Source organism: Balearica regulorum, chromosome 2 (genome assembly GCF_011004875.1).
Source record: "Balearica regulorum gibbericeps isolate bBalReg1 chromosome 2, bBalReg1.pri, whole genome shotgun sequence".
In the NCBI taxonomy this organism is placed as follows: Eukaryota; Metazoa; Chordata; class Aves; order Gruiformes; family Gruidae; genus Balearica; species Balearica regulorum.
The window spans coordinates 35,310,536-35,323,006 of record NC_046185.1 but is presented as its reverse complement, the minus strand read 5'-3'; the positions used below and the strand labels follow the sequence as shown (position 1 = coordinate 35,323,006).

The 12,471-nt window shown below is 36.7% G+C and overlaps 1 protein-coding gene across 9 annotated transcripts in view; it reads right to left on the bottom strand.

Moving 5' to 3' along the window:
* Positions 1–12,471, bottom strand: part of STAU2 (staufen double-stranded RNA binding protein 2) — a 178,066-nt gene that overhangs the window by 61,799 nt on the left and 103,796 nt on the right. For 6 of the 9 annotated variants that reach the window (XM_075743885.1, XM_075743891.1, XM_075743883.1 and 3 more), the window contains one exon: positions 5,780–5,893. The exons of the other annotated variants lie outside the window; for them this stretch is intronic. In XM_075743885.1, the coding sequence (XP_075600000.1) occupies positions 5,780–5,893 (114 nt within the window). The remainder of the gene's footprint in view (positions 1–5,779; positions 5,894–12,471) is intronic. 9 annotated transcript variants of the gene reach the window in all.

Below are 12,471 nucleotides of genomic sequence, written 5' to 3'. Positions count from 1 at the left end.
CAGGAATTAATATAGTCTCCAGTAAATAATATTATTTTTTCTGTTGTGGAAAGGTATCTTAACAAAAAAACCCAATCCCATTAATATTTTTTTTTAATGGCATTGAACAAATTCTCATCATCTGCATACTCACTGACCACACCATTAGGTTTTTTGGCTTTTGTTTTTCTTACAGATAAGTAAGTCAGTGACTCTGGCTGGCATAAACTCCCTAGATGCTCCCTCCCAAGCACACTCAATTCTCAGACCATAACAAATACAGAGATATGGACCTTCATACTTATTATGTATTTGCTGTTACAAGGTAAAGTTCTTCTTAAACCTTAAGTTTCAATGCTCCGAGCACCTTCCCTTGAGCCTGTCAACCACCTTTGAGGTCTTTTGTCCCTAGAGAACTACTTCCACCTTTGCTGTATTCAACTGACATCAGGAGCTGCTCACCCCTGGGCATCACCACAATCTGTTAACCCTGCCCAGAAATGCCTGCTTGCAGGCCAACAATGACGGTTTGCTACACACCATATTTCAGTTTGCTTGTCACTGCTGTCTATCAAGCTTTCCATCAGCGATTTCTGAAACTGCCAAGCGCAGCATCTTCCTTTCAGTACAGCCCCTCCCTGTTGGACACTTTTATACAGTCTATCTCAACAGCAGGTCTTCCACTTCTACAATTTCTGCCCCTGCTTATTCTCTTTCCAGCTATTTTAATACTTGAAAATAAAAGTGATAATAGTGGTAGATTATGTAAAATATTACACAATTGTTATCTGTCCTAGAAAATAAAAGTATTCTATTTTATGCATTGTAAAGTATACGAGAGTTCTAAAAACATGGTCTAATTTACAATATAAATATAATGGATGAGGGCAAGAATGCATGGACTAAAAATATAAGCATGAAAGATTCATTGTCATCACTTTAGCAGCACATCTCTTTGGGACTACTGGGTGAAGTAAACAGAAGTAGTCAGTAATAAAAAAACAGGCAGTATCGCCAGCTCCATAAAACACACATATGTTAAAACCTCCAAAATCATCAAAAAGTATTAAAGTAATGAGACTTTAAGAAAAGGCACTGGTCTTTGATCTGTCTCCTGAAATTTAAGTAGAGAACTGGTCACCTCTCAATGAACATCAAGTTACTGGGGGTTAAAAATTCAGTTGCACAGGCAGAATACTCCATGGCAAGCATTTCAGAATCTTAAAATGGGCCCAATCTGTTCTGCCTCATCACCAGGACTGCCTTTAAAATAATTTTATTTTAAAATTAATGCTCATCCTTTCAATTTGCCTGCTGTTCAGAAAGCCTTAAGAATGCACCCAAGTGTTTTTCCAGAGTTTTCTTCACAGCTATGACAACCACAGAGACATGACACCCCTGAAGAGAGTTCTACAGTTACTTAGAGCTGAAGCATTCAGAAAAAATGGCAATTATTACAAAGCCACTAAAGATGGTAACATTGCAAGTTTCCAAAATATACATGCAAACATGGAAGCTGAGCTTGACACTGGCTTGTTCAAGACATAGCAGAAGTGTCACTTCTTAGATTGAAGCTATGTCATAGGCCATCTTGGACACAAGCTATCAAATTTAACCTAGCTACCATTATTATAGTGAGTCCAATAATTTGCACTGAGTGACGTACATCTCTAACCACTTTAAGGTATTGACTAGAATTCTTTCGGTGAAACAGAAATCTCTATTTCCTTCAATAGTTTGCTCTGATAGCATTACAGCTTCTAACTAAAAGTTCTTGGTATGTCTGTGCTCAAGAATTCAAGGAGCTCTTCATATAACCCAGTTCGCTAAAGCTGAAAGATGTTTATTTGTATTGGTAACAAGCAATTCAGTGTTCAATACTCTGAGAAGCTAAGCAGGCAGAACTCTCTAAGACTTTAAGCAGTAGAGAAGATGTCTTTATTCATTTGGTTGTTATTTTGAGCCCTCTCTTCCACTTAGCTCTAATTTTGTCTCTAACCCACTTCTGCGGCCTTTAAACACTCACCACCCCATTTCCCTGCACTTTCTTAGTTTTTTGCTCTGTTCCACCTATTTTTCCTTATATAACCTCCTGACTTTGAATTTTTCCCTTTTCTGTCTCCCACTCCTCATACCTTGAATTTTCTTAGTGACACAAATAGAACAACTACCTGGGCTTCCTTTCTGTTACTCTATATCACCCACATTCAATTCATTCCTCAGCTTCACACTGTATGCCTACAGTCCATAATAAGCCCTGAGAATAGGTTGTCTCCAGTCCCACAGCAAGGTAAAAAATACCAGGATTCATTACCGTTAAGGACAAACTCAGGTTTGCTTGAGAAAGCCACTAGAAAGTGGTATTTTAACTAAAAGCTGCTTGTAGCTAAGTTCTACTGAAAAAACCTCAAAACAAATAATAGCGGCCATTAAGGAAAGAGAAATTTATAATTCTAGTCAGGTACTGGGAAATAGAAAATAAAAAAAGCAATCAGGAGAAAAATATTCTAAATCCCATTAAATTTCTACTAAAGATTTTGGCATACCGAATGCAAAACCCAGCAAAACACGTGGCAAGGCTATACTGCAGTGGTACTTTAGAAATGTTTCCCTTTTTTACTGTTTACCGAAAGAAAAATGAAAGGCCAGCAATTGCTTCCACAATACTGCTTCATGACCAAGTAAGATATGCCTTGTCAATCAGACATTTGAAATACACACTAATTAGTGTACAAGTATGAAATGTTTATCTTAATCTGAAATTGCCTAAATGAAGTATGTGGGGGAAAAAAAATTAACCTCATTAAAACCACAAGCTAAACCAATCTAAAGAATGAAAACTCCCTACAGAGTGTAGGAAAAGAGCAAGTGTCTTGAAAAACTGCTGTGTCAAGTCTTGGCGTATTTGAAAAAGCAAGATAATATAGTTATGTAGGATTGTATCCGCCTGGTATCTGCTGGGTAACAAACCTCCCACTGTAGAGAGATACATTATAAAAGACAATTCCAAGCTAGAAGGTAGACTATAGTTCTGGAGATGCCCTTAGGAACCTGTTGGGTTTTGGTTTGGGGTTTTTTTGGGTTTTGGGGTTTTTTTTCCATGTCTGTTTCTTTTTTTGATCAATGTATGTGGTCAGCTGTGGTTCTTCTGCCACGATATAGTGACAACTCTGGTATACACCTTTTTTTTATTAGATATTCTCATACAACAGATTCCACCACTTTCCCACAAACTATTCCAGAGTCTCGTTCAGACAGATTTCCATTAAAAAAACCTAGAAATTATAGAATCTACATTTTAGAATGAGCATGAGACAAATTATATTCATAACCACAGAAGTGGACAGATCCTGAAGTCAAATTATGTCAGGCCTCACAGCTGACACAAATCAACATGCCTCCATTGAAACCGCAGGCTTTCAGGTGACTAGTCCATCCTAATTGCTATACAATATAAGAGAGATCATTTTAAAGTAACAGATTACATAAGTTAAAGAAGAATTTCTGGAATTTAAGTTTTATAGCATATGGCTATCTTCTGCTTACTTCATTTGATACTTTAAAATGTGGATAATTCAGCTTAACAAAGGTACAGCAGCTCTGTTTCTTATTTTTATAAGAAGGATAACAGTATTAAATAAAACTTCGGTGAGGGAAATTGTAGAAAAACAAGCAAAATCATACCAATCACACAGGAACAAGAAAGAAAAGGGGATTATTTTTTCTTTTTAGTTAGTCAGTTAAGGGCTCTAATATTGTCATTAATTAATTCATTAATTCCAGTGCCTGACAAACACTTGATGTGCTTTCTGTTTGTTTGCTAATGATTCATTTTTCTCTATTTATGGCAAATAATGTTTCAGTCCAGTCCTGCCACACCTTATCAAACGCAACCAGTGAATAGCATCCCTTTTCCCCAGAAAGTGGAACTCCTTTGATATTTCGGAAGGGGACGAGCAGAAATTTGTGAGTCCTGTCCAGTACGTGGATCTATTTTGTGACCCACTGGTTGGCACTTGGCTTTTAGATTATTAATTTCTTTAGCTCTCAGCTCAGATGAAATCTTTGCATAGATGATGTGGGTTCAGTAAGGCAACAACCACCCATCATGCAATGACAAAACATTTTTCTTTCCTTTTTAAGAACCCTGTGGAAAATTACATAACTAAACCCAATGAAGAACATTTTTTTAAACTTCAAATTGAAGCAAAGTTAGGAACTTGTAGCTACATAGTGGCCCAAGCAAACTTAATTCTACCTATTTGTGCACATGCTATGATACAATCTTTATCTATGTGATTTTATGCATATTTTTTTCCTCCCAGAATAATGTCCTGTTTGGAGCACTGAATGGGTACACTTGGGATCAAACTAATGCTGCACATAATCTGGAATTTCCTAACTTCTAGGTGCTTGACTTTGCAGGCTCAGTAACACTTTTTCATTTAGATGTCTTAAATACATAATTATTCAGATGGCTTAAATGTGCTTTTTGCTTACAAAGTCTTTTTTCTGTTTACATATCATACTCTAGCCTAAATAAATGCTAAGACAAAGGCCAAGCTGGCTGGTAGCCCAGAGTGTAGTTGTCACCAAATTGACAGGGACCACCTTAAATTCATTGAAACATCTAAATATTGTATTTGAGTTATAACTAAATTTTAAAAGGCGATCTTTACTGAAAGAAAAATGAAGCGACTTTAGAACAGCATAAACAAGTTGCTGGATGAAATGAGAATTGAATGTTGAAGTATGGTCTGACTTACCACAGCTCTCCATTACTGAAAAACGCCAAACACTTAAGGACAGGAAGTATCCTCATGTTACCATCTAAATAACTAATGGGCTTAGTTTATGTTAACAACTAACTTAGAAACTTCCAATAAAAAAACCCCACCAATCAAAAATATGGCTAAGAGTATCTGAAGCTTTTCCCCAAAAATAACGAATTCTGATAATTCTTAAGATGACTCTTCCTTTTTACTTAGAGAATCTTACATAGAGTCTCCTAAAATGTACGGCAAATGTGAACACAGTGCAATTTAAAGATGGCCTGCAAAGGCAAATAAAAAAAGGTACTTTTCCCAATCTATTGAAGATCTGAAAGGTGCAAGGTTTGGTTTAAAGTTTTCTTCTACTTTTTTCCCTTTTGCTTTTAAAATTTTTGGAGTATCAAAGTCTTGTCTTGCTTTTATACGTAAGAGTGATGGAGGACAAGAAGACTAGAATGGAAGTCCCCCTCGGTTCCCATCTGAAGCAGCAGGGTGATGAGTGATTGAGATTTTTTTTTTTCTCTTGGCTTTTCGCCAGAAGCCTGAATTAAACATTTTAAGAGCAGCCAAACAAAATGGGAGTTTTACACAGTCTGATTAAAAATCCCTTTCCCCTCTCAAATGCCAGTTGCTTGTGACAGGTGATGGCTAGAGATGATGGCTTCATCTCTGCTTTTCCAGCTACCCATAATCTTCTAATAAAATTAGGATAGACAAGACCTGATACATAAAATTAAACAAAACCTTTGCAGAAACCTTACATCTGACTTTAAAACCAAAGCAAGCTCTTCAGGCTTTCCTAATATGTCTTAAAAATATGTAAAAGGCCACATAGTTTTGTCTCCTTTTTGGGTCACGCTTTAGATCTAATCAGGATTTTACTACGGCAAGCTAGGCAAATCCCAGTGACAAGAACATGCCATACGAAAAGCACAAGATGTGTCGAAATTTAAAATTTACTAATGCTGACATTCTGGCCTTACTAGATATTAATAAAATCACAAGAGTGTGCAGTGAAGGTATTATACCTGGTCATGGCTGGCTTCAATGGAGCTTCCGATACCTTGGAAAGTCATCTGCACAGGAGACAGTGTCAAACAGGTCATACACTCTTTGCCATTTTGTCTATCACTGTAGTGTACCTATAACAGAATAACATACGTAATCTGCTAAACACCAGGTTTGTACAAGGGAGTCATGCTAAAATACTGTCCCTTTTCAACAAGTTGGTAAGAAGAATTCCAAACATTTACATTGAATTCATCTTTAATATAAAACAAGGAGCGTGTAAAGTATTCTAGGTAGTCACGTACTGAACTGGGGCCAAATTTTCTGATATGTCTGTTGGAGAGTTTTTAAAGCGCTGTGTTCTTCAGTTTCTGAGACCTTTGAGACTGAATTCAAGATGATGTATCTATACAATTGTAAGAATCTAGTTTTAAGTTATAGTTTCCAGCCTAGATGTCATTTTTAACAGCATTTTGTAGCTGAGTTATAAAACTTCCACATAAAGCATTATAACTCCAAAAACTTGGCAATAGAAGTTTAAATTGTTCAATTGTAATGCCATTTCTACTGAAATCTGCTAACTTTTTTTTTGAGACGGCTATGCAATGTTGTATATTTGAATTTGATTTTGTAATTAAATCAAAATGACAGATAAAATGGAGAAGAATTCACATAATTTTTTGAGATGTCTGGGCTATCCTTTTCTAAGAGTAACTCATTCCTGCCTGATGTCAAGATGTGCATGTTGAACCTGAATCTTGCATGAAATACAGAGGAAGATAGTGCTTCCACTTGAATTATTTTCCTTGTCTTTAGGTTCCCTTCAGATAGTGCTTAAATCCCCTAAAGAAAAGATGGATTTTAATATGTTGAGACAAAATTAAGTTAAATGTTGCCAGAGTTTCATTATTAAGAACAGGTTGCCACTCATGCTGAATTGTTGAAATATTACAGTTCTCTGTGTAGCTCCTGGCTTCTAGACACGCAGATCAAGCACTTTGTTCTACAGGAGAGGTGGAATTTAGTTTATGGTGGTAATTTACATTGGCTATGTGACCCCTGTCAGAAATGGAAAGAGAGATCAGCTCTGCTGGAGACAGACCTTTTATGTTAGTATCTATTTACAGCTGTATAGCTCTCAGGCAAAAGTTACATGATAAAGCCTCGTCTTGACATTTAGGCTGCAAAACTAAACTTTATTATTTCTGAAGACAACTAGGAACCATATTAGAGTTATTCCTGTGGAAATGATGTAGCGTCATATATGATACTTCATTGTATACCGTGCGTATTAAATCCCCTGTGCCTAACTCTTCTTTGCCACAGGTGCAAATTGGGAATACTTCAGTTGAAGCAAAACCAGTGCAAAACTGGCTGAGTGGAGAGGAAAACCAAGTCGGTGAATTACTTTACTGACAACACATCAAAACCGTATTGCTGTGGCCAAAAGTGAGATACACAACACAAAATTCTTGTACTGTGTATAGAAATACTGATTTCACTCAGCCCTTCTTAAAGCTTTCTGGATTATCCCTGTCTCTCTTCCTCTCAACCCCCTCAATATGTGCCTTCTAAATTGCTTGTGGCTCTCTGCCAGAAAAGCCATACTACTTACTTAGAAACCACAAGAGGCCCCTTCATATATACAAAGGTTTAACTTTGATTAATCAAAAGAGGTATGAAGGTATGAAATTTGGCTTGCGAACGTAAACTGAAGTTCTTTAAATGTCAGGGACTACTGTTATGACAAGGACTTATCAAGCTTCCACAACTGTGGTATCTGGTTGCAAGCTAGATGTTCTGCTGTGTACGTGTTGTGGGAATGCGATGTGGAGAAATGGGGCAGAAAAGCTCAAGAGGATGATTCTGTACTGCAAATGTGACATAGCAAAAGGGGCAAAACCTGGTGACTGAGAAAATGTCAAGTCTTAGAGCACATACGGTGAAATGGAAAAATGGCACTTTCTGAAGTGCACGGCATGTTTGTAGGCTTATTTTTAATGAGAATAACATGAATAAGGTTACACTTCACTAATGTCCACTGGAATAAAGCAAAATTAACAAGCTGAAGGAACAGGAGATATCCAGAGGAAAAATTACGATTAGTATTACCTGCAATTACAATTAGTATTATCTGCAATAGCAGACTTGATCCACACCCCCTTTAGAGTCCCACATCGAAATTGTAATAAATTCAGAACTTTGGTATCTTTCTAGGCTTAACTTTCCCAAAGGAATTTAATGATGCACTTTTGGCCTCATCTGAATGTATCAAGGCCATTACTTTGTAATTTCTCTAACTGTAATCCTCTAATTATCTCTTGCTCTGTTGAAGCTCTTCAGGTAAATAAACATTTTCTATATTAATGATATGAATAGTGATATAAAAACCCAAAAGATTGGACTTTGAATGGAGGACAGAATAAAACTTTGTCCTTTCATCCACTCTCTCTAGTCTACAGATTTGTGCAGTCAGCAGAAACATTCAGGTTTCTTCTACATTTGACATATGCATGTGCAATTTCCCAGTAATCCTGTTTTGCTATTTATCAGTCTGGCTGCTACATTCTCAAACTCTCTATTTTATTCCTTTCTTCTTAAAATTTGATCGATGATCCAAACTTTGGGGTTTTCTTGTCAACCAAGAGTTCTAGGTATATACTGATTTGAGCAGAATGTCCAAAGTAGGCACCCAGAAATGTATGGTAGTAGTCAAATAGTTACAAATAGTCTGAATAGCAACAGATGCTTCTAGGTTTTCAGCCAGCAGTATGTTGCAAATATTTCAGTTTGTAGGCCCATGCTATTATTACTGAGTATGGGAGGAGCCTGAATGTCTACCAAACTAGTTTAGGAATATCATCTGAGGCAGGGGAACGTGAAGTCACAGCAAATACTTGATTTGGTATCTGCGACCAAGGAGTGGTGACTGAAGGCTGGCCAAGTTCTCCAGCGACAATTACGTGGCCATTATTGAGATTCACGACGACTATAATACTTTTCTAAAAGTTCCTCAGTGCCTTAAGAGGCAAGAGTGCTTAATTACAGCCCATGTCCACAATAACTCTGTTAGGCAGGTAAGGACACTCTGCGGACAGACGTTAAGTGACTCATCCAAATTCGCTGGGCACTGGCAGGAGTGAATGGCAGTGTGGGACTACAACCCATCATTAAGGCCTCTGGCCCAACCACAATTGGTCATTTTTCCTTTCCATATATTATGGAGGTAAAAATTAAAGAGTTATGAAAATAATTACTATCTATGTCCAGGATCTAATTTTCAGGCTTCAATTTTTTGTAATTAAGGGACATTCACAAATTAGCTCAGTGCATTTTAAGGATTAAATAGCAATGAAATTTCACTCATTAAAATTCAGAATGTTTTATTTGGATAACATATAAGCAGAGATTTTGTAGAACAGCATTAGGGTCTGGTTAGAAAATAATGGCCAGTGTACAGATGTCTGTAGTAAGGGTTGTGCAAGTTTCTGAGTAAAATGCAAGACTCCAGCCTCAGACTATTATGAGTGATTTACACGTAATTCTCCTCCAAGATATGTCTACACAGCACAAAGCAGTGCCACAACAACGAGATCTTTGCAATAACTCTAAATGAGCCTGCTCATTTATTGGAAAAAGCACACAGCACTGCTAGCTTTTCTCCTGGGTAACTACGTACGTGGAGTACCTGAGATAAATCATGTATAACCAGCTCAGGAATCTCAGACACAGCACTCAGTTGTGCTGTGTGGGCAGGGCACGAAACCTCCCTGTGTAAAGTGCAAAGTGCATCCTGGGCATCAAAATAATGAAATAAATTCTAGAAGTAATTTTTTCCACAAGCACATGCCATGGATTTACTCATACATGTACACTTTCATGTTCGATATTCTCAGGAGATGCAACTGTATATCCTTTTCAGAGATTACTTCAGTTAGGAACAAGATGCATGGCATGAGTATGTATGGAGGGGTGCTACTAGCTGGTGTATGTATATAGAAATATATGCGAAGGTCTGAAACCATTTGACAACTATGTTGAAATTTGGCCCTTGTTTTTAATATTTTAAATTATTGAAGAGATGCAAATATTTTGATGGACATTTATAGCTTCATATAAAGGAAGATATAAGATGAATGTTTACAATGTTACAACTGAATGTGGAATGGCATAACCAAAATTCTCAACCTTATTTGCTATTTTATAATGGAAAAACTAAATTACACTGCAAAAAACTGCCTAAGAAATTACATTTAAAGTTACTTCTATCACAATGCTGCTCCAAAAGCAGGAAATTTCCCATTTCTTTTGTATTTATATAAAGATGTCTCTTGAATCTAGCTTTACTATAATACCCTTCCCTATGTGCAAGTGTTCTGATAGAAACTGTAAAAATATTGCAGGATTTGTCTTGCAATAAGCTACTTTACCGCACTGGATCAATATGCAATTTCAGATAATGGTCAGAGTTAATCTGCATCAATTATTCTGTAAATACAGTGTCCTAACTTCAAGCACGGGGTAGTCTGCTGGTCTTCAGTGGGCACTTCTGCATTGGAACATCCATCCTTTTGGATGAACAAGGGCGACTATTTACTGATTCACAACTGAGGAAGGTGAGAGACCTGTTATACTACTACATAGTAGTTAAGTTTAACTATATTACACTAAACTACTGTTAGAAATGAGCTAACTGTGCACTAACAAGAGACTGAGTGGAGCAAAAATAAAGGCTACTATTTTCACATACTGCTGCTTAGATGTTCACAGTTTGAAACACAACTTCTGTCTGGCCAAACACTTTCTTTCATGAGCGTTTATTAACTTAAAAAAATAATATGAATTACCAAAAGAAAGAAGTTATCTGTGACACTGGAGTTCATGTTTCCAAACCAAAAACTACTCTGAGTCAAAGCATCAGCAGGAGTCTTAGAATGCTAGACAGAAATAAACTAGGTAATAAAATGCCATTATGTTCAGCAACGCACAAATCTTCTGGATTGACAAGCCCGGACTATTTTGTTAGAACAAAGGATGGTATTCCTTTAAATCTGCCCCTTAAAGGGAAAGCACCCAATTTAGTCCTGAATTTACAGAATAATTTCCAAGATTTTACACAGGTTGCTCTGGATTTACAGTAACAAGCAAACCAGAATGGGCTTAAAAATCACATGTTAAAATAGTAATTTTAACTTGGACAAGAGTCTCAGGAACCCTTTGTCTTCCTTTAGCTTTCTGGTGAAATACTTGTCTTTCCCATATTGGCCTTTTATCTTCCTCTTTCTGTTGCTTATCTACTGTTAGTCATGTCATCCAGTAAAAAAGAATTAAACAATCCTGTTTGTTTGAGCTCAGACTCTGCTTCATGCATATTTATTGGTGAAGAAATACTCCTGTTGTGAAAATAAATTAAATATACTTGCTCATTTCAACCATTTTCTCAAAGCCATTATTAGGAGCTTTCACAGTTTAGTATTCTAGTACTTAAAAGCATGAATCCTTGTATTATCGATAGAGCTTTCTTAACAAATAACAGATTAGTCCACTAATAATAGATTAGTGGAGCAGCATGAGAGAGATTCCGAATACCACTTTGCATTCTTACTACCTGCTTTACAATTCCATCTATTTTATTTGTGAGAGTAGAACAGGAGTACAGTAAAAACAAAACAAAACAAAATTGGGGAAAAAATCCAGTTGTATGAACAAAGTCTTCTACAAAAAGTTGAAGGATAGATACAAAAAACAAGACTGAGATGAAAAAAATCGTCCCAGATGAAAAAATAAGACATACAATAAAAGAAATTTCAAAAAATCAGAAAAATGCGTTGAATCAAACTGTTTCCTGCAATGCTGGAGTTCCTTGATGTAGTGCGATTACTAAATATAGTATTTTACTAATCTCAGCAGGGAGCTGGCTAACTGCATGCCCGTCAGATGTTTTTAATGGTCACCCCCTGTGGAACAAATCTAAGGAGCACATGAAAAACACCCACATTTAAAAAAGCCCCCTTGCTAGATCATTAAGGAAAGATAAAGGCCTGTACATTCGGATGTGATATATAACACAATCATTGTGTCAAGAAAACATATGTTTGATTAGCGCGCCTCAGGTTCATTAATCGCTGTGTCTGCTTCACAGCGGTGGGCAAAGTTTCCACCGTAGCTACTGCACGGAAGGGTAAAGACACTCGGTAGCTTAAAGACTGACAGTTCAGCAGTAAATCTTGAGCTATTCCAACATGCTCCTCTCTTACAGTTTGAATAGCAGCTCTATCGTAGTCTTAAATCTCCATTAAAATACAGTCCTAGGGTTTAAACTAAGAAATAAACCATTACTGTACCATAAATAGGTAACAACCACCAGATTAAGGCATCGTCGTAGGTTGCTGCGGTAGTATTTTATATTCCTGACTGTAATAAGGCAGACACTTGACATCTATAAAAACATAAGAAGTACAAATAAGAGGGAAAAAACTAACTCGATACAGTTCCCAAAGAGAATATATAAAATATTAAATGCAAAACAAGTTTATCATCTGAGCCGAAGAAGCTTGTACATTGTATTTTTCATGCTATTTAGATAACCTCTGATTTCAGAGCTCCTGTTTCAGTGATGCAGGAGATCTGGAAAGTTTGGCTGTATACTATGCTCAGTAAAGCAAGGGAGACCAGCTCCATCCTACCTCTGGATGTGAAGTTTGGTTCTAAT